Source organism: Rhinopithecus bieti, unplaced genomic scaffold (genome assembly GCF_001698545.2).
Source record: "Rhinopithecus bieti isolate Rb0 unplaced genomic scaffold, ASM169854v2 scaffold_15336, whole genome shotgun sequence".
NCBI lineage: Eukaryota > Metazoa > Chordata > Mammalia > Primates > Cercopithecidae > Rhinopithecus > Rhinopithecus bieti.
Genome location: NW_016808678.1, coordinates 448,534 through 474,042, shown reverse-complemented (window position 1 = coordinate 474,042; position 25,509 = coordinate 448,534). Strand labels below are relative to the sequence as shown.

Genomic DNA, 25,509 nt, shown 5'->3' with positions numbered 1-25,509 from the left:
TTTTTTTTTTTTTTAGTGTTCTTGCCTGAGCTCCAGGAAGGGCTGTAGTTCCAGGACACACATCACTGGGACTTAGCTTTTCTCTCAGTCTCCCTCAGGCCTGGCCCGCTTGCATCAGGAGAACAAGGATGTTTGCTGCCCAGGCAAGGATGTTTGCTGCCAAGTCAAGGTTTCCATCCATCCTTCCTTTCTCCCTTTTTTTCTGAGATAGGGTCTTGCTCTGTCACCAGGCTGGAGCGCAGTGGTGCGATCTCAGCTCACTGCAACCTCCGCCTCCCTGGTTCAAGCAATTCTCTTGCCTCAGCCTCCCGAGTAGCTGGGATTACAGGCACATGCCACCACACCCAGCTAATTTTTGTATTTTTAGTAGAGACGGGGTTTCACCATGTTGGCCAGGATGGTCTCGATCTCTTGACCTTGTGATCCACCCACCTCGGCCTCCCAAAGTGCTGGGATTACAGGCGTGAGCCACCGCGACTGGCTTGCTTTCTCTCTTTTTTTTTTAGATGGAGTCTCGATCTGTCGCCCAGGCTGGAGTACAGTGGCGTGATCTTGGCTCACTGCAACCTCCGCCTCCTGGGTTCACGCCATTCTCCTGCCTCAGCCTCACGAGTAGCTGGGACTACAGGCACCCGCCACCATGCCTGGCTAATTTGTTTTTATTTTTAGTAGAGACGGGGTTTCACCATGTGAGTCAGGATGGTCTCGATCTCCTGACCTCGTGATCTGCCTGCCTTGACCTCCCAAAGTGCTGGGATTACAGGCGTGCACCACCACGCCTGGCTGGTCTCTCTTTTTTTAAGAGATGGAGTCTTGATCTGTCACCTAGTGCAGTGATGTCCTCATAGCTCACTGCAGCCTTGAATTCCTGGGCTCAAGCGATCCTCCTGCCTCAGCCTCCTGAGTAGCTGGAACTACAGGTGCATGCCACCACACCCAGTTAACACTGTATAATTTCAATTTCTTTTTTTTAGGAACTTTAGTTTATCTGACTGACCAACACGTCTTTCATATACTTTAATTCCCAGAATTTTAACAAATTAAAATTTTAGCTGTTCCTTGAAAAGGCCAAATTATCTTAAACATTAAAAATAAGATTCCTAACATGTACAATTTCCTCAATATAAAAAATTAACAAGCTGGGCATAGTGGTGCTCGCCTATAGTACCAGCTATTCAAGAGGCCTGAGGCAAGAGGACTGCTTGAGCTCAGGAGTCTGAGGCTGTGGTGGGCCATGATCACACCTGTGAATAGCCACTGTACTCCAGCCTGAGCAACACAGCAAGACCTTGTCTTTTAAAAAGATTAATTGTAGCCAGGAGCGGTGGCTCACGCCTGTATTCTCAGCACTTCGGGAGGCCAAGGTGGGGAGATCACGAGGTCAGGAGATTGAGACCATCCTGGCTAACATGGCGAAACTCCGTCTCTACTGAAAAAAAAATACAAAAAATTAGCCAGGCGTGGTGGCGGGGGCCTATAGTCCCAGCTACTCGGGAGGCTGCGGCAGGAGAATGGCGTGAATCCGGGAGGCAGAGCTTGCAGTGAGCTGAGATCGTGCCACTGCACTCCAGCCTGGGCGACAGAGTGAGACTCTGTCTAAAAAAAAAAAAAAAAAGATTCATTGTATGGCAACCCACAGAGTGGGTGAAAACATTTACAAATATCATATAAGAGATTTTACTCAGAATATATAGAGAACTCCTAAACCCTAACAAAAAGCCCAAAAATGGACAGAAGACATGTACAGACATTTCTTCAGAGAAATTACAAAGAATCCAATAAGTACCGCATAAAAAAATGCTCAACATCGGTAATCATTAGGAGAATGTAACTCAAAACCACAATATGATACCATTTCATACCCATTAGGATGACCATTACCGAAAAAAAGAAAGGAAAAAAAACATATTGGCAAGGATTTGGAGAAATTGGGATTCCGAGGTATTGTTCGATGGGAAAGTAAAATGGTACAGCTGCTGCAGAACACAGTATGGCGGTTCCTAAGAAAATTAAACACAGAATTACCTGATCCAGCAAGTCCACTTCTGGGTATAGATCCAAAAGACCTGAAAGCAGAGTCTTTTTTTTTTGAGATGGAGCCCAGGCTGGAGTGCAGTGGTGCCACCTGAGCTCACTGCAACCTCTCCTCCCAGGTTCAAGATTCTCGTGCCTCAGCCTCCCGAGTAGCTGGGATTACAGGCGTGAGCCATCACGCCCAGCTGATTTTTGTATTTTTAGTAGAGACAGGGTTTTACCATGTTGGCCAGGCTGGTCTTGAGCTCCTGACCTCAGGTGATCCACCTGCCTCGACCTCCCAAAGTGCTGGGATTACAGGCATGAGCCACCGCGCCCAGCCCATATTTAATTCTAAATCTTTTTGGGGTTAAAAAAATGCTTTTTCACTAAGCAAACTGTTACTTCATCCCAATGATCCTGGGGTTACCTTCCCAAGAAAATTCTGAAAGATACCTTCCCTTCTTGGTGACATTGTGTGACAACCTGTGATATAGTTGGGACATGAGGCCTAGAGATGCAGACAGATAGGACAGTGTTTCATAGGATCTTGACTGACAGGCTGAGCATCTTTGAACAGTCATGGTATCATGGACTCCAAAACTTCAAGAATGGGTTGAGCTGACCAAGGCCCTGCCCAGGTCTAAATTTTTTTTTTGTTTTTGAGACAGATTCTTGCTCTGTTGCCCAGGCTGGGGCGCAGTGGCGCAATCTCGGCTCACTGCAACCTCTGCCTCCTGGCTTCAAGCAATTCTCCTTCAGCCTCCAGAGTCGCTGGGATTACAGGTGCCTGCCACCACACCTGGCTAATTTTTGTATTTCTAGTAGAGATGGGGTTTCACCATCTTGGCCAGGCTGGTCTCGAACTCTTGACCTCGTGATACACCTGCCTCGTCCTCCCAAAGTGCTGGGATTACAGGTGTGAGCCACCCCACCTGGCCTGGGTCTAAATCTCATCTCCATCCTTCCTCTCAAAGACTGCCACATCATTGGACTGGATGGTGCATTTCTTTGGTTTTTAAATTGCATGTATGTGTTCCTGCCTAGCTCTAAAGATGGACAGATTTGCTGTGACTGCAATATTTTTGCATTTAGTAAGGTTACAACTTATAAGTACATCTCAGTGACCTAAAATTGGGTTCTGAATCTCTCCAACTTTATCTGACTCTAAGTTACATTGTGCAAGAAGGCGTTCTTATGACACACATCCCTCTCTGGCTGGTGTTTTGCAAACATACCTTCAATCTTAGTCTTGAAGTGAGGGTATCTATTGAGAATCTCCACCTGCTTCTTCCAGTCAAATTCATTCCGCCAGTAGGAGATGACTTTCTTCAGGTAGTTGGAGTTGAAGCCATAGTGGAAGCAGCTGTCCTCCAAAGGTGGGGTGAAACGGAACTTATCGATCCTCTGGTGTAAGTCCTGGAGCAAAATGCAGGACCCCAAGTTGAGAGGGATGCGTAGGGTAGGGCACAAGAGCAAAGTTTGTTTCCAGAAAACACAGCAAACCCTGCAGCCACAAGACACTGCACTCTGGTAGTGGCAAGGCAGTTTCCCACATCACTGTCTGCTCCCAAAGTGGATGTGTTCTTCACTTCTTCCTTCTTCACTGTAGACTTCACATTTCTTTTTTTTTTTTTTTTTTTTTTTTTTTTTTTGACAGGGTCTCACTCTGTTGTCCAGGCTGGATGCAGTGGCGTGATCTCGGCCCACTGCAACCCCCACCTCCCAGGTTCAAGCGAGTCGTGCCTCAGCTCCCAGAGTAGCTGGGATTACAGGTGTGAGCCACCAAAGCATTTTTAGTAGAGATGGGGTTTTGCCATGTTGGCCAGGCTGGTCTTGAACTCCTGGCTTCAAGTGATCTGTCTGCCTTGGCCTCCCAAAACAGTGGGATTACAGGTGTAAGCCACTGCGCCCAGCCCATCTTTTACTCTTTAAGTGTATAAACAATACACATCTTTAATTTACCCAGGCTTCCCTATAGCAGGAGTTGGCAAACTTTTTCTGTAAAGGGCCAGATAGTAATATTCTAGGCTTTGCAGGCTGCAGTGACTCCACTCTGTCTTCCTAGTGTGAAGGCAGCCACAGGCAATGCACAGATGAATGGGGGTGGCTGTGTTCCAATAAAACTTTATTTATGGACACTGAAATCTGAGTGCTATATAATTTTCACATGTCACAAACTATTATTCTTCTTTTGATTTTTTTCCCCCTAACTATTTAAAGAGGTAAACACTATTTTTGGCATAGGGGTCATGCTAAAACAGGTAGCAGGCTACATTTGGTCTATGGGCCATGGTTTCCTGACCCCTGATATACAACACTGAATGATACATTATAACTCAGTTGGGATAAAAATTACAGATCAGGCCCAGCACAGTGGTTCACGCCTGTAATCCCAGTGCTTTGGGAGGCTGAGGTGGATGGATCACCTGAGGTCAGGAGTTCGAGACCAGCCTGGCCAACATGGTGAAACCCCATCTCTACTAAAAATACAAAAATTAGCCAGGCATGGTGGAAGGCGCCTGTAATCCCAGCTACTCGGGAGGCTGAGGCAGAAGAATCGCTTGAACCCGGGAGGTGGAGGTTGCAGTGAGCTGAGATCACACCACTGCACTCCAGCCTGGTGACAGAGCCAGACCCTGTCTCCAAAAAATAAAAAAATTACAGACCAGGAGAGAGGGTACAAGCCTCATGGGCATGTATTAGGCTAAAAGGCCAGCCCCAGTAGGAGGAAGTTCATGTCAGCTTAGGGAGCCTCTCAAGTGTCACCATTCTTAGGCTTCTTCTCAAGTGTTTCAGTCACCCCCGAACAGATTTTGGAAATCTCAGACTCCCTTATGAGTCTAATTCCCTAAAGGAGTTTTCCTCAGGACTCAGCTTTGGCCCTAAATAGCAAGGTTGCAGCAAGCAAGTCCTACCCAGGGAGCCTCAGCCTGGTTGTTCTTGGGTTTAGCCCAGCTTCTGCTTTTAAATCCCTTCTTCCTTGGAACTCTCATGACTTTTTATCCATGCTTTTTATGACATTTATCCTTATCCATCTTTTTTTTTTTGAGATGGCGTTTCACTCGTTTCCCAGGCTGAAGTGCAGTGGTGCGATCTTGGCTCACTGCAGCCTCTGCCTTCTGGGTTCAAGGGATTCTCCTGCCTCAGCTTCCCGAGTAGCTGGGATTATTATAGGTGCCCGCCACCATGCCCGGCTAATTTTTTGTATTTTTAGTAGAGACGGGATTTCACCATGTTGGCCAGGCTGGTCTTGAACTCCTGACCTCAGGTGATCCACCCACCCCGGCCTTCTAAAGTGTTGGGATTACGGGCGTGAGCCACCGCACCCAGCCGATCCTTATTTATTTTTTAGTCTACTTTTCTTTGTGCACATTCCTTTTCTCATTCACTGGACTGTATGCTGTTGGACGGAAGGGGCTCTCCCTTCTCCCAAGCACTCACTGGGCCTGCACACAGTGGGTGCTCAAAACCCACAGAATGAAAGAAAGGATTGGCAGGGCCATGCCAGGCCTGCCTACCGTCCTGTCCCCCACTTGAGCCTTGCTCCTCCCTGAGGTTGCATTCTCAGGTCACCCCACCTGCCCAGTCACCTCCTTCCTGACTCTATCACTGTGCAGAGGAGGGGCAGTGGCTTCAGGGTTAGACCTGACTTCAAATCCTTCTGCTTGTTAGCTAGGCCGCCTTGAACAAGTTGTTTTATGCCTCTGAGCTTCAGCTTCTGCATCTGCAGGATGGGAACAACAGTCCTCACCCCGCGGGATCACCACAGGGATTGAATGTGACCAGGAATGGCTGACACACAGCCGGTGCCTAACCAGCAGCATCCCTGCCTTCTCAGTGCTTCCTGGGTCTCTGATGGTGGAAACCTGCTCACTTTCTCCCACAACCTCACTCCCAAGGCTTCAGGCAGGGCATAGAGGAGGTGATGACAGCTGCTTTCTGTGACCTTTGATGCAGGTAACTGACTCTGCTGGCACCCCATCTCCTGCCTGAGCACTGCTGGGCCTCGGATAGGGAAAAGAGAAGAGACAAAGTGGGAGGGCTGGGTATCCCTCTCCAAAGCAACCTGCACCTGCCCAGCAGGAGAAAAGCAGACTGAAACATACTCCCAAGTAGGACGGACCATTCCCAAGCCTCCATCCCCTCCCGCATCTGGCCTAAGACCCAACCCCTGTCTCCGAGACACCACCCTCTCCACTGCCCAGTCCGGCCTGGCCCAAGGTGCCTTACGTGGATCTCCTCATCTGACGTTTCCACCTTGAAAGGGTGGATGCTCTCGTCCTCCCTGCCTGCGGGCCTCGTGCCTGGGCCCCACCACCCATCTTCAAGTGGCAAAGTTTCCTCTTTGTCCCGGGAGATGAACCAGTAGATGGCAAAGCCCAGCACTGAAGTCAGGAGGATTTCTAGCCACATGGCTCCTGCAAAATGGGGGGATGTCATCAGTAACGGAGTCCACCCAGCCCAGCCCTGACAGCCCAGAGACTCCGATTCGCAGCAGGCTCTTTCCTGCTGCACTCCAACCCTGTCCCTGATTTTATTTACATTTGACCATATATATATTATGTGTATAATAATATATTATATATGTATAACATATAGTACATATAATGTATGTGATATATATATGTGATATAACATATACATGTTTTATTATATATTATATGTTATATTATTATATATTATATATGTTATATTTTATATTATATTATAGATTGTTATACGTAATATACATTATAATATATACACACTATATACCTACTATATATAGTATATGTAATATATATGAGAGATATAGAAAAATGGAAAAACAACAGACAATGAGACAAAATCACCCACAATCCTATTAAGCTTTGAAAATTGTTCATCATCCTGGAAAAACAGGAACCTAGATTGGCTTCTGCACAGTCCTGGGTAGCGGGTTGTGGGAGCTGCATTTCTGAGGCTTAATTTTTTTTTTTTTTTTGAGATGGAGTCTCGCTCTGTCGCCCAGGATGGAGTGCAGTGGCACAATCTCGGCTCACTGCAACCTCTGCGTCCCGGGTTCAAGCAATTCTCCTGCCTTAGCCTCCTGAGTAGCTGGGACTACAGGCACATGCCACCATGCCCAGCTAATTTTTGTATTTTTAGTAGAGATGGGGTTTCACCACGTTGGCCAGGATGGTCTCGATCTCTTGACCTTGTAATTCGCCCGCCTTGGCCTCCAGGTTTACAGGCGTGAGCCACCGTGCCTGGCGGCCTCATGTTTTTTGCATGTCTGAGAAGGCTTCTGTCAACGCCCTCTGGGTTCCCTCCCCCAGGGGAGAGGAGCACCTTTCCTGAGTGGTGGCTCACAGCCCCTGCTCTGTCCCTCTTGTAGAGGGGCTCATCCTCAGGGCAGACAGGGGGTAATGGGGAGGCCCAAGTGCTGGGAGATTAAGTTCAATTTAGGGTTGGGGGACACTGCTAGGAAGCCCAGCCATGGCCACACATCTTAGCTGTGTGTGTAAGAGCTTTACTGAAACATAATTCATATACCATACAATTTGCCCATTTAAAGTGAACACTCCAATGTTTTTGAGGATATTCAGACATGTGCAACCATACCCACAGTCAACTGTAGAACATTTTCATCAGCACAGAGAAACTCCATACCCTTCAGCTGTCGCTCCGCTACTGCCCCCCCCCCCGCCCACGTTAGGTCCTAAGCAGCCTCTAATCTACTTTCTGTGTCCATAGAGTTGCCTATTACATTTCACATCAACTCAGTTGTGTTTTAATCCCCATTTGTCTGACTCCTGTGTCTTTTTTGCTCAGAAAGGGAAGAAACCTTAGTCTCGGCAAAGCACTATCAGGCAAATACCAGCCCAGCATTGTTATCTAGCTCCTCATCTTCCTCATTCCTAGGCAAGTAACCCACAGACTGTTCTTGTTCAGAGTAACCTGCATGAATATGCAGACCGTCCTTATACCTGAGTCAGAGGAGGTTCTCTGGACGCAGTGCAGTTAGGACCCAGGCAGAGGAGAAAGCATTGAGTTTTGACAAGGTCCCTGCAGACCACCCCCTGGCAGCACCCCTGACTCTGTCTTGGAAACCCAAGGCAGGAGGTGGTCCTTGCTGGGAACCCCACCACTTGTATGCTCCATTGGCTGCTACATGTCAGATGTCTGGGACTTTGCTGGGGGGTTGCAGAAGCCCTGGAGTTTGCTCCAGTCAAGAGCTGCCCCTCTAAACCTAGAATTGGGCCACTGGGGGTCGTTCTAAGAAATACTTGTCCACAGTGGTCCAGAGATAGAGCTCCAAACAAATCCACCCAGGGCGATGGCTCTCATCTTATTCCTGCAGTTCTGTAGGAAATCTAATCAGGAAAATCAGCTTGGCACCCCCCACCTCCCTGTTTCTATTAGTGATCCCAGTGAACTCCCAGCTTCCCACCCTCAGGCCCTAGAGTCATCCGATTCTTCCCCCACAGCCTATCACCAAGTCCTGATGCCATCAGATTCAGCCCCCTGCATGCCTTGCCCTCTCCCCTGGACCAGAGCCCTTATCACCCCACATGTGATTATTGAGACACCTTTCAAGAGAGGAAACCCACAACCCCATCTCTCATAGTCACCAGCACACTTCTTAGAACCCACTGCAGCCTTCTTCCTGGGAACCATGCCCAGGTGTCCACCCTTGAACTTCCAATACATCTCCCTCTCTGGATTGTGAAACTCTGAAGTGCCTCAAGGTCTCACTGATTGATGTTTACTCAGTCTACCATGTGCCAGGGAGCAGGCCTTCACTATCCCTGCCAGAGACATGTGGGACACTTTGATGCATGTTCCATCTCCAGCCACACCAGGCCATTGCTTTTTTTTTTAATTATTATTTTATTTTTATTTTATTTTATTTTATTTTTGAGACAAGAGTCTCAGAGTGCAGTGATGCAATCTCGGCTCACTGCAACTTCTGCCCCTGGGTTCAAGAGATTCTCGTGCTTCAGACTCCTGAGTAGCTGTGATTACAGGTGCATACACCACCTCCTGCTAATTTTTATATTTTTAGTAGAGACAGAGTTTCACCATGTTGGCCAGGCTGGTCTCAAACTCCTGACCTCAAGTGATCTGCCCGCCTCGGCTTCCCAGAGTGCTGGGATTACAGGCACGAGCTGCCATGCCTGGTCCTATGGCTTTCATCTTTCAATCCCAAGCAGCAACAGTGCCTGGGCCCCAAAGACCCTATGTCAGCTGATCAGATGGGCAGCTGGGAGCACACTTCCACAATAAAAACAAGGCAGGGAACAGCTGGAAATGAGTTCCTCTTATTTTAAGGAATTCAGAAAAGAAAAAACATGCATCAGCTTCTTTTACTTCCAGAAAGACGTTATGTCTCTGCCAGGAAATCCTGCCCTTTAAGAAGATGGAGAAATGTCAGCTACAAGCTCCTGTGGTATTGAAAACAGGACTAGGTGTTACGGACTGGGAGACACATGGGAGCGTGTGGGAGGCAGCCAAAGGCAGAGAGCAGAGCTTCCTCCAGCAACAGGAGCAGCTGAAGACACTTCACCGGGCAGGCAGATCCCACCACAATAAACCATAGCTTGGGAAGGCAGAGTTGTGCCCGTCCTGGGTACTGCCTTGACCCCCAGTGCCCAGCACTGGTCATTGGCCCAGCACAGCGAGGCGCTCCACTAATATTTGTGCCAACTGCATATGCACTAGAAGCCAGTAAGACACATTTTGCATGATGTTGTCAAGGAGGCTGTGAGCAGAATGAACAATAAAGAGGGATCACCCTCCCCAGTGAACCCTCCTTACCTGTACTTCAGCACAGGGAGGAGCACCGCTGTCGCTTCCCTCTAGGATATAAATGTGCAACTTTCCCCTTTCTGGGCAGAAAGATCCCAATGCCTTCACCTGTCCACCAGGCTTCACGTTCTCACCCTCGATCACTCCTTGGGAAAGAGAGCTGTGGAGCTCTGCACCTGGCGATGCTCTAGGCGCCTGTGAGAGAGGCAGGGCAGGCTGCAGGCACTGGCCCCCACTCCCCATGGCCTTTTGACGACTGCACAATCCTGCCAACTCAGCCAATCTCACGTGTGCATGGCGTGGTTATCTCCCCTGGACTTTGCACAGCAAACTGAACCACATTGACCTGAGAGATACAGTGCTAAAATGATAAATGCTCGAGTCCCATCTAAAAGAAGGGAATCTGGGACAAGGGGCATTATGATGGCCCCCACCAGCACTACCAGCGGTATCACCCAGGAAAAGGAGAGCAAAGTGACAGATTCAAAGAGAAATTTAAAAACACGATCTCTTGCATTCTAATTAAGATAACAAGAATATTAGTACTTGGCTCAAGGATGGTGCCTTACAGCCACTGATCTCAGATTACAAATAGGCTCTACTGCAGTGTGTTACTTTGCCACCTAGTAACAGCCCTTTATTTAATAGCAGGTATTTAATGAACGAAAGAAAGGTGTTCTTGATTAGCCTGGTGTGACAGCAGGTGTTGACTGTATGTGGATGGGTTTTCAACCCCACTGCCGCCTTGTGTTCCCACGTGAACAGTCCTTCTCCTTGCTGCAGGCAGTGTTCACTTTCACCAGTGCAACCCCAAGGAGCCCACCCTGGGAAGGACGGAGGGGGTCACCATGACTCCATACCCCCCGTCTGCTTTGTCGGAGAGCTGGCCAGGCCGAGTGGCGCCCTCTTGACTGAGCCTCAAACCTTTGCTTTCCTCTTCAAATAAAGCCGCAGCCCTGGCGAAGGAGCTCGGAGGCCTGATGGCAGCCTGCTAGGCGCTTGGCCCTTCCTAGACCCTGGTACATGTAATCCATGGTACATGCAAATCCACCCACTAAAGAGCCACAGTTCATCAAACTTGACTTTCCTTTTCACTTATTTAAGGCAAGAATCAGAGTAGGCAAGGGCCTTACCCTAAATCACACTGCAGTTGTGAGGATTAGAATCTGTGACCACAGAACTCACTCCCGGTCTGTCACTGGGCGTGTTGCACCCCACCTCCCCTTCTTGTTCCCTCTCAGCACCTGTTTGCAGCCTTGAGTCTTCAGGCCAGAAGGGACTCCTAGAGCACAGACCAGCCACTACTACACGGGAGCCACGGACGTCTCCCAGGCCTGCATAGCTTTTCTCAAAAATATGTAATAATAAGAAACAACACTCTCCCTGTACTGGTGGCTCAGCCAGTCCTGGGAAGGGCTGCAGGGGGTCTTAGAGTCTGACCAATCAGAGTCCAGGCACCCACTCTCTATCTGCCTGACCCTGCCCACAAACCTTGCAGCTCGAGGCAGGCAGAAGTGCAGATGCCCACCGCCCAGGCAGGGAGGGTCTAGGGAGTGCCAGGCACCCAGCAGGCTGCCCTCAGGCCTCCGGGCTCCCTCGCCAGGGCTGCGGCTTTATTTGGAGTAAGGGGAAAGCAAAGGTTTGAGGCTCAGTCAAGAGGGCACCACTCTGCCTGGCCAGATCTCCGACAAAGCAGACAGGGCTGTGGAGCCATGGAGACTCCCTCCATCCTCTGCAGGGTGGGCTTCTTGGGGTTGGGCTGGTGAAAGCAAACATCCCCCACAGTGACAAGGACTGTTCACGTGGGAACCCGAGGTGGCAGAGGACCTGGGGTGGGCTGGGGAGGGGGTGACACTAGGTAGATGACAGAGCCCTCCCCTCCCTCTCATGGCCTCCCTCTCTCACTCAGCGGACGAGCACTCAGAGGACGAGCAGGGCTGCATCACCCCTACATCAACCGGGTAGGCCAGTTGGTAAGTCACTGCCACTGGGCATGGAAGCTGGAGAGGAACTCAGCAGCCTCCAGTCCAAACCCCTGCTCCACAGCCAGGGAAAGAGGGGGCCGAGGAGTGACTGAGTCTGGGGAGGCTTGGTGGCCAACTTGGGCGATGCCATTTAAGGAGCCAGCCTGCGTTTCCCGGAGACTCCCCATCCCATGGCTCCCCCTAAAACAGCAACTCTGACGACCTTTGACTTTAGAAATGAAAATATCTTGGAGGTTACAATGAGAGGGCTTTGGCCCAATGTGGTAGCTCATGACTGTAATCCCAGCACTTTGTGGAGCCAAGGTGGTGAATCACATGTGGTCAGGAATTCAATATCAGCCTGGGCAACATAACAAGACCTTCATCTTAAAAAAAAAAAAAAGTAATAAAGGGGTTTCTCGCTTGCTTTCCTCTTCGGGTAGTTCAAATCTCGGCTCCACTATTTATTTGTACTAGTTGAGGGGCTCTGGGCAAGTCATGAAACCTCTCTGAGCTCAGTAGCTGCATCTGTAAAATGGGGATAATAATGTTGAACTACTTATTATCAACGTGTGTGTTCCTTCCTCTTCCCCTAAATCCCTAATTACTGTGGAGAATCTCTGCCTTATAACAGACCCCAGAGGAGCCCCTGTTCCTGTTATTTAGCTCACACCCCAAGGTCCCGCTGCAGCTGTGTGCACATAAACAGGCTGAATGTGAGGCAGTGCATGGTGACAGGCACTGTGGTCTGGGAGCATCTGCTCTCCTCTCTGTGTGCCTTGGACATGATTTGGGAGGATGACGAAAAGCACAAGGCTATGTACATCTTCGGGTATCAGTGTTTTGCAAGATATGTTCCTGGGGTAATCTCCACCCCTCTTTTCCATCTGTTCAGAGAAGGTGCATTCTCAGCATCAAGGGGCAGAATTCTTGTGGCTAAACCTTCACCTTTCCAAGGAGAGCTATATTTATCTCTTCCCTGTGGTCAGCTCCTGCTGATGTAGCAAACATTAGAACTTCTTCAAAACATCAAAGTTTAGGAGACGCCATGAAACACTGAGAAGTAAAACAATACAAAATGAGAGTACCTGCTTTATTTTGCTAGCACCTGAAATCAAAGCTTCATTGATCTGTCTCAAAAGTTCCAGAGATATATTTTATCTGATTAGAGTTTTTGTTTTGTAATGCATTTTTCCAGAATACTGACAAGTTACTGGGCTGAGAGAGTTTGCACGGCAGAGGGTTGGAGGGGAAGCCTTTCAGAATGAAATCATTTTTTTTTCTCGAAGCCAAGGTACTCATCCCAACAAAATGGTTCGCTTGCCTAGTAAAGAAAATACAATTTTTGTTGCAAACTAGCATGAATTTTTTTTTTTAAAAAGTAAGACTGGAAGATAGAGGTCATTTAGCTACAAGATACTGAGCTCAGAGGGGAACGTGATGAACAATTGGCTCCTACTGTAAGAAATGGGATTGCATATATTTTAATTCCAATTCTACACTGAAGTCAAATGTTGGGCGCGCATTTGTGAAACTTGGAAGAAAATCCCAGTAAGTTCAAGGTGAAGAAGTTAGATGAGCAGTCAATGGTCTTTACCCTTCAAAGATGGACTAAATGAAACTGTTAGAAAGCAACAAATGATACAAGTAGAGTAACTTGTTAGTTTACTTGTGTTTATCTTTCTGGGTCTGACATATAAAGGACAATTTTAAATACAGGAGAGCAAATAAAGTAGGTGCTTTGTTTTTTGGCAGAGTTAAAATGTAAATCACCTGTAATCCCAGCACTTTGGGAGGCCAACGCAGGCAGATCACTTGAGCCCAGTAGTTTGAGAACAGCCTGGACAACATGGCAAAACCCTGTCTCTACAAATAATAAAAGAAAATTAGCCTGGCATGGTGGTGCATGCCTGTGGTACCAGCTACTCGGGAGGCTGAAGTGGGAGGATTGCTTGAGCCCAGGTGGTTGAGGTGCAGTGAGCTATGATCACTGCATTCCAGCCTGGGAGACAGAGCAAGAACCTGTCTCAAAACAAACAAACAAACAACAAAAAGAACCATAAAACAAAAAACAGGCTGGGGGTGGTGGCTCACGCCTGTCATCCCAGCATTTTGGGAGGCCAAGGCGGGTGGATCACTTGAGGTCCGGAGTTCGTGACCAGCCTGGCCAACATGGTGAAACCCTGTCTCTACTAAAAACACACAAATTAGCTGGGTGTGGTGGCATGTGCTTGTAGTCCCAGCTACCCGGGAGGCTGAGGCAGGAGAATCGCTTGAACCTGGGTAGCAGAGGTTGCAGTGAGCTAAGATTGCCCCACTGCACTCCAGCCTGGGCAACAGAGCAAGACTCTGTCTCAAAAAAAAAAAAAGGGTAGATCAGTTTAATAATTTATGGAACTTAATATTTCTGTTATACTGGGCTAAAATAAAAGTTTGTTTTTTAAAATTTTCTTAAGTGATATCACTAAGTCAAGTTTTAAAACATACAATTCATTTTAAGATTGATACTTGAAGTTCAAACGAACTTTTCTGTTACTTGAATGTGGTTTTAAAGTGCCAAGAAGTTATTTGTTTTTTAAAGTAAATAAGAGATTTGGATTGGTGCCTTGGAAAAGCAAGTAGAAACATGCTTTTGGACCAGAGGTTGGTTCAGCAACACTGAGTAGAACTACGGGCTGCGTACTGTGTAGGCACCGGGACTAACACACAACCCTGTAACTGTAGGAGCTCACACTTTAGCAGGGCAGACAAACGGATAACAGATAAACACCCTTCCAGTTAGACACATACTACATGCACACAGATGGAAGAGAAGTGTGCACAAGCAGAAGTGATTAAGTTTTGCCACAAAGGTTTCACAGAGAAGGGGTCATTGAGCAGGGTTTTTAAGTATGAATAGGAGTTTACCAGGTGAAAAATAATGGTGGAATGGGGATAATCCAGGCAGAGAGAAGAGCATGTGGGATGCAATGGGATGGAAGTGAGGAAGCACATGGTGTGAATGAAATAACACAAGAGTCTCATAGGGTGTTTTCTGGTAAGAGTTGATGATTCTACACTTCAGAGTGTAGTTATCTCATTTATTACTATACTATCTCTTTTAGAAATTGCTATTTCATCATGAGCTGACCAGGAGTTTTAACTTAGAAATTGTGTTTACAATTCAGATTACCCTTCTGTAAATTACATGCTGAAAAGAGTGAGCTAAGAAAACATACTTGGGGATGGGCGCGGGGGCTCACGCCTGTAATTCCAGCACTTTGGAGGCCAAGGTGGGCAAATCACCTGAGGTCAGGAGTTCAAGACCAGCCTGGCCAACATGGTGAAACTCCGTCTTTACTGAATATACAAAAATTAGCTGGGTGTGGTGGTACATGCCTGTAATCCCAGCTACTCAGGAGGCTGAGGCAGGGAGAATTGCTTGAACTTGGGAGGTGGAGGTTGCAGTGAGTCAAGATCATGCCACTGCACTCCAGCCTGAGGAACAGAGCAAGACTCCATCTCGAAAAAAGAAATAATATACTTGGGAATGTGAGGATTATGTGGTTGAGTGAAGAAAGGTGGCCCAGACAGGAGATTATGCAGAACTCAACGGTTCACCGCAGCTGTCCTTGATGAGCTGGTGGCTGTGGCAAACATGCCATCAGATTGGGATGTTGTGGCAGACTGCCAGCAATGTTCTCTCCTTCTTCCTTAGCAAAGGAATTTTAATTTTAGTTGGGGAAGACCAGCCAAACACTTTACATTTCTTGGCCCCCTCACAGCTAAGTATGACAGAGTGATTAAGTACAGACAAAGAGCTATAAATGTATTTGAGCAGAACCACCTGTGGCCCAGATAGTACCTTGTGTCAAAATTTTCTCCAGTGCATCTGAAATCGCACTGTGATCCTGTTCCCCTTGTCTTCTCTTGGCGTTCCCTCCTGCAGTAACTGACACTACTCCCCTTGCTACTGCCAAGCCAAAAACCTAGGCAATGTCCTTGAAACCCCCTCCTTCACTCCGCCACAGATATCAGCAAGTTCTGGCAGCTGAACTTCCAAAGTACATCTCAAATCCATCTCCAACCCAGTCCAGGTTCCTGTGGCTCTCCCCTGGACTGCTGCCCCTGCCCAGTCCACTCACATCTGCTCTACCCCTTCCAACACAATGGCCACTCTGCAGCCACAGCAATCTTTTTAAAACAATTTTTTTTTTTTTTTTTTGAGACGGAGTCTCTCCCTGTGGCCAGGCTAGAGTGCAGTGGTGCGATCTCCGCTCACTGCAATCTCCGCCCTGGTTCAAGCGATTCTCCTGCCTCAACCTCCTGAGTAGCTGGGACTACAGGCGTGTGCCACCACGCCCAGATCATTTTTGTATTTTTAGTAGAGACCGGGTTTCACCATGTTGGTCAGGATGGTCTCAATCTCCTGACCTTGTGATCCACCCGCCTCGGCCTCCCAAAGTGCTGGGATTATAGGCATGAGCCACCACACAAACCCTTTTTTTTTTTTTTTTTTTTTTTTAAAGGAGACAGGTTCTCACTATATTGCCCGGATTGGTCTCGAACTCCTCCTGCTTTAGCCTCCCAAATAGCTGGATTACAGGCATGAGCCAGGCCACAGTGATCTTTTGGAAATGCATATCTGATCATGTATATCCCACCCCCTACCAAGCCCTTAAAGAGCTTCCCCTTGTCCCTGGGTTAATGTGGCCTTCAAGGCCTGGGTGATCTGACCACTGACCTCTCCCGTAGCCCCTTAGAGTACTACTGGTTTCAATAGTATGAAGAAATAGTTTACTTGAAAGCTAAGTGAGAGTTTTAGGGCTGGGCTCTCACACTGCTCCCCTGATCTTTCAGTTTTATGCTCACCATGCTCTGTCCTACTGTGGGGCTTTATGAAGGCAAATCCCTCTGTCTAAAAGCTATTCCCTCCCCTTCCCACCTCCCTAACTTCTACCCACCTTTCAGATTTCAGACTGATTGTCCCTCTTCTGGGTAGCCTCTCCTGACCTATCCCAGCAAGGCACATCTCTCAGTCCTAGCCTTCGTCATGCTCACAGTTGTTAGGGTGATTATGTGACTGACAGCTGGACAGAAGCTCCTGTAGGCCACGGACCATGTCTGCTTTGCCTCCCATCTGGACTCCCAGTGCCTGGCATTCTAGTAGATGCTTAATTATTTGTTGAATGAATTTAAAAATTCTTTAAATGAGAACACAGAAAATTAATCAGAACTTCTGAACAAGAAGAGCTGGATTCCCCTTGAGGAATAATAAATATAACCTGCTTAGCCTAGTTGGTAGAGACAGACCATAAAATGCAGGAAGAGGGCTGAATAGGTGGCATGAGGCACTATGGAGAAAGCCCCCTGACCCCAAAGAAGACTGGAGAACCAGTATCCTAGGTGCACTACAAATATCAGGGTTTTGGGTCTAAAAAGATGGGGTCAGACTCAGATCTGGCCGCACAAAGTAAAGGGGCAGGTCTCCTGCCTGTCCAAAGGCTCCCCTCCCCCAACCCAGGCAAGCAGTCAGAACCTCACTGTCAGAAAGTGCTCCTTGAATCGCAGTAAAGTGCTAGCTGGCCATGACTCAGCACTCGCCATGTTCCTGGCCTTGGCTAAGTGCACTGCAGGTCAGAATGCCCAAGTGTTTTTCCAGAACAAAGGCCATGAGGTGGACCCAGGCCTGAGACAGTTGGGCAAGCCTGGCTCTGACTGCATGTTTCGCTAATAGTGACTGAGACTTGCAGCAGCGTGAAAACCCAGTGCTTCTCCTGGGGGAAGTCTGCCACTTTGGGGAGGAAAATGTGGGGGCAGAGAGGGTAAAGGGAAAACTATGGCATGACCTGCCCCTCAGATGCCAGGCCAGAGAGGTAGGTGGGCTTGGAGGGTCTGCTGCTTCTGCAGGCCTGATCCCAAACCAGCCCCCATCCTGCCCTCCCCAGCACCCCAGCCTCACCATTCCTCCCTGGGGCAAGACAAAGGGAACATCCAGTGGAAAGGGAAAAACAGACGGCTTCCCTCCCATTTCTGGCCTGCCTGCCAAGCGAACACAGGATGGGAGCCTGGGAGCGTTCCTGCTATGAACTCCCTGTCAGCAGCTGCCCAAGCCTCGGGGCTCCCAGGGGCTTCCCAAAAGCCACCCTGAAGCTCCCAGCCTCACTCCCTTGACTGGTCCAAGAGTGATGGAGGCAAACCCTGGGGGCAACTCCCAACTTCTCCACCCTCAGCCATTGTCCCTGAACCCCAGGGACCCTCAGAGACTCAGGATGGAAGAGGCCAGATGCAGGCCAGTTGGGCTTGTGCACCAGGCCAATGGCCGTGTTTATCTCTGTGCAAGAGGTGGAGCCAAGCCCTGGGAAAACAGCTTACAGCCAGAAACCAAGGGAAAGGAAAAATGTAGTTTACAAACAGGGGGAAAAAAAAGTGGGGGGAGCGTAAAAGAGCAGTAAAAAGTGTCGGGAGACAGCCTTCTTGGGGGCAGGAGTGCCGTTTTGGGGCTCGAGGGACGGGCACATCACCCTCTGTGTGGAAGGGAATTCCCTCTACCTCGATGCTATCTACACATCTGGAGAGACAGAAAGAAAACAATTTGGGATTGGCACTGGGATGCCAATGTGATTGAGGGAGCCCCGAGCCAGCCCGCGGGCAGTTAGGCCCTCACTGCCTGCTTTGCTGCCTGGCCCTGCTGCCTGGCCCTGCTGCCTGCCAGCCATGTAGCCTCAGGTCAGTGGCTCCACTTCTCCAGGCCTCCGTGGCCCCATCTGACGTGGAGGGTCTGGAGAGGGGAAGGGGAAGGCCACGCAGGTGGGCTGGCCAGATCCTGTGCACCTTCAGAGAGGGGATGGCTACTTCCACACTCTTTAAAGGCCACACAAACTTTAAGTTACAGAACTCAAGAAGACCAAGAGACGCCGCACATGCTGCAGGGCTCGTGAGCTCTTGGCCTGGAGTTTCATTTGAGGTCCCATTCCATCTCACATTCTGCCAATTAAAATTAGAGCTGTTGAGTTTTTCCACTGGTTCTAAATTAGCAGAGAAAAAGTCCAAGCAGAATCCAGTTCATCACCGCCCTCCATGGAATTTCAGTCCTTGACATTCTCTTTTTTTATCTTTTAAAATTAAAAAAAAAAAAATTGGAATAACTTTTTTTTTTTTTTTTAATTTTAAAGACAGAGCCTTGCTTTATTGCCCAGGCTGGAGTGCAATGGCTCAATCTCAGCTCACTGCAGCCTACACCTCCCAGGTTCAAATAATTCTCATGCCTCAGCCTCCTGAGTAGCTGGGATTACAGGCACCCGCCACCACCATGCCTGGCTGATTTTTGTATTTTTAGTAGAGAAGGGGTTTTACCATGTTGGCCAGGCTGGTCTTGAACTCCTGTTCTCAAGCGATCCGCCTGCCTTAGCCTCCCAAGGTGCCCGGATTACAGGCGTGAGCCACTGTGCCAGGCCAGTCCTTGGCATTCTCTATTTGAGTGGAGAGAGGCTCCTATTCCAGGGGATAATAGGAGTAGATCATATAACACACCTACCGGATTTCTCTCCCACCATTAACCACACTCTGCACCTCCCCCTTCTCCCCATCGTGGCTTTTCCTCAACAATGTGCTCCACGATCTGGAAGCTTCCTCGCAGTGTGTAACAGGAGAGCACTGAAACCCGGGCCTCATGGAGGAACCTGAGCCTGCCGTCTCGTCTAGCAGAGCAGCAAGAGGACTAGGGGTGCTTCCTGTAGGGCAGCCCAAGGACCAGGGTCCGAGTTCTGGGTTTTGTCATGGTGGGGGTTAGTTTGCTTGTGGCAATGCTTAGGTTGCAAAAAGGAGTTTAAAAGTCCCAAAAGGCTAAAAATATTTATAGTGTTCAATCATAAGTGCTGAAGGCAACTCTGAAATTAAGATGTTCCATCTTAACCAGGTGCCATGGCTCACGCCTGTAATCCCAATACTTTGGGAGGCTGAGGCAGGTGGATTGCTTGAGTCCAGGAGTTCAAGACCAGCCTGGGCAACATAGTGAAACCCTGTCTCTACAAAAAAAAAAAAATATGAAAATTAGCCGGGCATGGTGGTGCACGCCTGTAATCCCAGCTACTTGGGAGGCTGAGGATGGCTTGAGCCTGGTGGGACAGAGTTTGCAGACAGCTGAGATGGTGCCACTGCACTCCAGCCTGGACAACAGAGCCAGACACTGCCTCAAAAAAAAAAAAGGTTGTCCTGACAGGGTATCACTGATCACTGTGACCCTGATAGCAGCCTTCCTGGTAGGGTCTGGAAGTCCTGCCTCAGTGAGGCACACATGGAACCGGAAGAGGGCAGGGCTGCTTTCTTCCACCTGGTGTCTGTGCCCTGACCTGGTGGCTATGTTTTTGTTTTTGTTGAGACGGAGTCTCGCTCTGTCACCCAGGCTGGAGTGCAGTGGCACGATCTCAGCTCACTGCAAGCTCCGCCTCCCGGGTTCACGCCATTCTCCTGCCTCAGCCTCCCGAGTAGCTGGGACTACAGGCGCCCACCACCTCGCCCGGCTAATTTTTTTTGTATTTTAGTAGAGACGGGGTTTCACCGTGTTAGCCAGGATGGTCTCAATCTCCTGACCTTGTGATCCGCCCGTCTCTGCCTCCCAAAGTGCTGGGATTACAGCCGTGAGCCACCACGCCCAGCCGACCTGGTGGCTATGTTTGCTGGGCCCACTGCTATTTCCCCACAGGGACAACCTGGCAGCAAGAAGGTCCTGCCACAGCCAGAAAAACTGGAATGTGAGACAGTATATTCATTTGCCCCAAAGACCTGGTAAGAGAGTCAGGCTTCTCATATCTTATCACTGCAGGATATACTCATACCTGGTAAGATGGCCTGGGGCTTGGCGCTGGGACCAACGTATTTCTCTTACTTTCCCAAAGTCTCTCCAAAATTAGCCAAGTCTCTCCAGTTCTAGCAGAAAGAGGGATACAAATTTGTAGGACCGGAAAGTCACCCTTCAATGCAGCCAGTGTCTCTCATTCCACAGGGAAAGTAAATTCCCAGGCTGAGTTGCCAGAGGACAAGCTGAGGTGGTGGCCTTTCGTGAGGGCTGGAGGGCCAATGGCTGCCTGCTCCTGGCCTCTCACAGCACGGCTCTCTGACCCTTCATGGAGGCACTGGGACCTCTTGCTTGCGGTCACCAGCCTCCCACAGCCTTCAAGAGTCACAGTCCAGGCTGCTCTTGGACTAAAGCCAGCCAGGCAGGCCCATGGCAGAGATGCTCAGAAGCTCAGAACATGACCTAGACTTCAGGATGTGTCTGGGCACCCACAGCTGCTCTGAGGAAGGCTAGAGAAGCCCTGAGCTGTGACAGTGGGGTGGAAAGACTCTTTAAACACACCATCTCCCATACTACAACCATCCTAAGAAGAAGTAATTTTTCTTTTTAAAAATTATTTGAGACAGGGTCTCACTATGTTGCCCAGGGTGGTCTTGAACTCCTGGGCTCAAGATATCCTCCTGCCTCAGCTTCCCAAAGTGCTGGGATTACAGGTGTGCTCCACCACTCCCAGCTAATTTATTCTTTATAGAGATGAGGTCTTACTTTGTTGCCCAGGCTGGTCTCAAAACTCCTGGGCTCAATTGACCCACCCCCTCAGCTTCCCAAAATGCTGGGATTACAGGTGTGTGCCATCTTGCCCAGCCAGTTTTTCTATTTTAAAGATAATTAAAAATGAAGCTCAGATATGTGTAGTTAATCCAGCTCTGAAGCACCAACAAGACATTCAAATTCAGTCAGTCTATTCGTCAAACTCCCCAAATGCTAAAGGAAGCAAAAACTCCTGCTCCTGACCTGCGAACAAGACCTGTGATCCTAGTTTGTGGAGTAGCTGGAGAATTTTCCAGAAGTCTCTTCAACTCCTCAGAGAAAAGACCACTTTCCCCTCCTACGCAAGCTTGCTCAGTTAAGCCTTGGAGAGCCTAATGGGTGTGGCTGTGTCGGGGCTGGACCATGCACTAAACCACACTCACCCACCCACCAGGCAACAGACAGAGACACAGCACGGCCAGTGGGCATGAGGACTCCATGCCAGGTCTCTGAACCCATCTCCTGGAATGCCGTAGGTCAGGTTGTGACAGTCAAATGGCTGCTTTCTGCTGAGAAAGGATGAACTATGACTTCCCCTGGGAAAGTAAATAAACCTTGACAGTAGGGGAGGCTGCTCAGTGTGAGCTTGGTTTGCACAATCCCAGTTATATAATAGAGGATTGGATTGCACAGTTTTCTCCTTGGAAAGGAGAGGAAGCTCTTCCTGGAGCCCCCACCAGCTCCTCCCTCCTCAGGAAAGGGGTGTGGCTGGATCCTTGGCAACGCTTTGGTCCCCTAAGGGAGGAACTGCTGAGGTGCCTTCTCCCTCCTGCAACCCCCATCTTATCCCACAGCCCCTTGGAGACTCTGCTCCTAAGCCACTAGGTCTGGGTCAAGAACCAGTCACAGGCAGCCCAGGGGGCCAGGCGGGCTGGGCAGTGACCTTCCTGCCTTGACTCAGGGCCCTTGAACTCTTAAAATGTTGCCTCCCTTACCCTGTGGCCAGGGCCTTCACTCTACTTGAAGTGTCTTCACTGGACCCAGCAGAGGCTACAGGGCCCACTGAGTCCCATCTAAACTTACTGTTTCCCTCCTACACATTCCTTTCCTGAAATCCCTCTGGACTTAGCCACAGAATCATCACATAGCAGAGCTGCAAGAAGCCTTGTAGATCGCTGAGCCTAACCTCATTTTACAGATGAGGTCCAGAGAGGGGACACATTAATGGCAGAGCTGGGACATGAGCCAAGTCTCTTTTCCAGCCCAATCCTTTTCCCACATCACTGTATTGCCTCTCAAAGGAATGAATTGCTATTGATGGGATTTATGGCCCTAGCAGAGGTGTGATTTGAGTATGAGATCCTAGAGGCCCCTCAAATCACTATCTGTCTACTCCATCTGTGCCCACTCTGGCCCTGAGTGGGGGGGCTTCAAGCTACTTCTTCAGCAAGGGTGACCAGCTCATGCTTGGCCCTCCCTTATTTGGTATACCCAGCTGTGATCCATGTGGTTGAATCTCTTGGCCTAAGAACTGAGAAACGGATCTCAGTAGCCCCTGCCTTCACATGTCTGGGCCTGGTCCAAGACACCAGAAGGGGAATCAAGGTGCCAGGTGAGCAATCACCAAGCCTGGGTATGCTGGCTCTCAGGTCGACAGGAGGGGCACTGTGCACTGGTGACCCTGGGCTCCCTGAAAATGCCAGTTAAGACATCAGGCAGGAACCAGGGCACCCCAGGAGGAGCCTGAACAGAGTCATTCCACCTCCTGCAGTGGTCAAGATGCCCTTTCTGCAAAGGTCCCTCTGCCCACAGAGCCCTCATTCAGGGCTTCCTGAAGATGTTTCCAGCTGCGTAAGTCTGTGCCAGCTAGTGTGCTTCAGGCACAGCTGAGAGGCAGGAGGCATCACGCAGAGAGCTTGTGGCTTGTCACAGATGGTGCTGAGGTTCACCCTGGCTGCCTTGCTGAGCAGTTGTTTTCTGTGGAAGGTTCTTCCTTTCCTGGAATTGGGAAGAAGGCCACATAAAGCTCAAGAGTCTCCTCGCCTACAGACTGAGCTAGTTCAGTTTATCCAGTAGGTCACTCACCAGCTTGATCCACACTCTGCAAACACAAACATAAGGCCATCCAAGCTGGACACACTCCTGGCCCCAGCCTTTGCACCCGCACCCCAGGAAGCAGCTTGGCTGCTCCCTAACTCTTCAGGTCTATGCCAATGCCACCCTTCAGTGAGGCCTTTCCTTTCCACCTGACACTCCTCTCCCCTCTTTAAAGTTTTATTTCTCTCCATAGCACACTTCATCTTCTAACATACTTGTTAGTTTACAAATGTATTTTATTATCCCTCTGCCCCTAGAACTGCAAATCCCAAGAGGGTATGCTCCCCGCTGTGCCCCAGTTCCACAGTGAGCAGTTCCTAAGTACAGCCCACGCTTCCTCAGGGAATACACGGGCATCCTAGGTGTGGAAATTTGGGAAAGAAAAACTGCTTGCAGAACACTCCCAGAGTTTTTGCTGCTAAGTCAGAGCAAGTGGGGCCAGTGAAAGGCCCCCTAATATTCCCCAAACCCAGCTCCCTGAAGGAGGCAACCATTACACCAGAAAACAATGTTACTTTCTGGAGAATTGTGGCTTCCTGAAAATATTTATTTTAAATTATGCTGGATGCAGAGGAGGCTGCACAATGGTACTGAAACAGGCACCAATCCCAAGGTCCTCAACAATTTTCCACCAACAGCTCATCAATCCCAGCAAAGGGCTGTCCTGGAAGCTGGCCTGCTAAGTGCATGGGTCCCCCTCACCTCCCACCTCCAGCCACAAGCTGAGCCCTCACAGAGCTTCCAGGACAGCGAGTGTTGCCTGTGGGGGCGGATCCAGGCTTTGTGGAACTTGAAGTTTAAACAATAGGAGGTGGGGAATGGAGGGGGCATTCAACTTTAAGAGAAAAAGGTCGAAATTAGGATTACAACATTGCTAGGCACCCCTCCTCCAAGGTCTCGGGAGCCGCCAGGGCAAGGAAGGAGCCAGAAGCTCAGAGAAAAACGACACCTGCCAGGGAGGGAGGCAGGCAGCGACTCGGTCTCTGCGGCACTTTTGCTCAGGTTGACCACATTCCCTGGCTTCGACTACAGGGTGAACTCCCGGGCAAGTTTCCTGTTCTGCAAGCGGAGAGGGCTGGCCTTCGATCTCGAGACCAGAGCGAGGGGGTGCGGGGCGGCGGCTGCAGCGGCAGACGGAGATGAAAGCGCATTTCAACTAAAAGGTGTAATCAGTGTTCGGACTTGGGTGACAAATAAGTGCATTTCACCGCGGAGCAAGCCACGACCTTGGAAGCAGAGCTCGCCCAGGCCAGGGGACGCGGTGCGCTCCCGGAGTCACGAGCCTCCAGCCCTGCGGCGTCTGCCCGCCGTCTGGGACGTGGAATTCCCTGCGAGAGGTCTGCGTTAGCCTGCAGGCTCCTTCTCCCGGGAGGCGGCACGCGCGGTCTCTTGGCCAGGACAGGAGCTGGGGGCGGACCGCCTACAAGTCCCTCTGCATCCCTGCAGACCGACCGCAGCCCCGACCCCTCGGCGCCCCGGCCCGCAGCCCACCCCGGGCGCCCAGCCGGCGCAGAGCCCGAACCGCGTCTGCGTTCGGGAAGTGCGGGCCTGGCCGGCCCCTGGCGCTTACGGTCTCGGCTCGCAGGCTCCGGCGGCGGCAGGCGCGCGGTCTCTCCAACTCCTCGGCTCCCCTCGGCTAGTCTCCAGCCGCCCCGGCGCAGTCTCCGCCCAAGCCCGGCCTCCGAGCGGGGCGTTCCCCGGCCCGGAGGACCCGGGTTCCGCACTTCCCCGCCCGTTACCTGAGCGATCCGGGAAAGTCTCTACACCTCCACAGGGTTCCACCTCTGCCGGGGATAAAACAGGCTACTCAAAGGGCGGTCCGCGGCCCCGATGACAGAAATGGAGAGAAGCGTTTAGCAGCTTGTACAGCAGTTTGATCCCACAACTTTTGTCAGTTGAATCTAAAAACAAAAATCCAAACTTGCATGATGTACATCTTTTTATTTTTTTATTTTTTTATTTTTAAAATTTTTTTGGAGACAGGGTCTCACTCTATCACCCAGGCTGGAGTGCAGTGGTGCGATCTCGGCTCACTGCAGCCTCAAGCGATCCTCCCACTTCAGCCTCCAGAATACTGGGACTACAGGCTGCACCACCACACCTGGCTAATTTTTAAATTTTTGTAGATACAGAGGT

At 49.7% G+C, this 25,509-nt stretch overlaps 1 protein-coding gene across 2 annotated transcripts in view; it reads right to left on the bottom strand.

The window, feature by feature from the left end:
- EPHX1 (epoxide hydrolase 1) overlaps positions 1 to 25,033 on the bottom strand; it is a 37,170-nt gene extending 12,137 nt beyond the window's left edge. Inside the window, exons 1-3 of one of the 2 annotated variants that reach the window (XM_017886967.1) lie at positions 24,944 to 25,033; positions 6,247 to 6,434; positions 3,252 to 3,432 (exon numbers count right to left, since the gene is read on the bottom strand). In XM_017886967.1, coding sequence (XP_017742456.1) covers positions 3,252 to 3,432; positions 6,247 to 6,429 — 364 coding nt within the window. In that variant the 5' untranslated portion in view covers positions 6,430 to 6,434; positions 24,944 to 25,033. Of the gene's footprint in view, positions 1 to 3,251; positions 3,433 to 6,246; positions 6,435 to 9,795; positions 9,982 to 24,943 lie in introns of those variants that run through there. The other variant, XM_017886968.1, reaches the window with a different exon arrangement.
- Between the last annotated feature and the right edge of the window lie 476 nt (positions 25,034 to 25,509).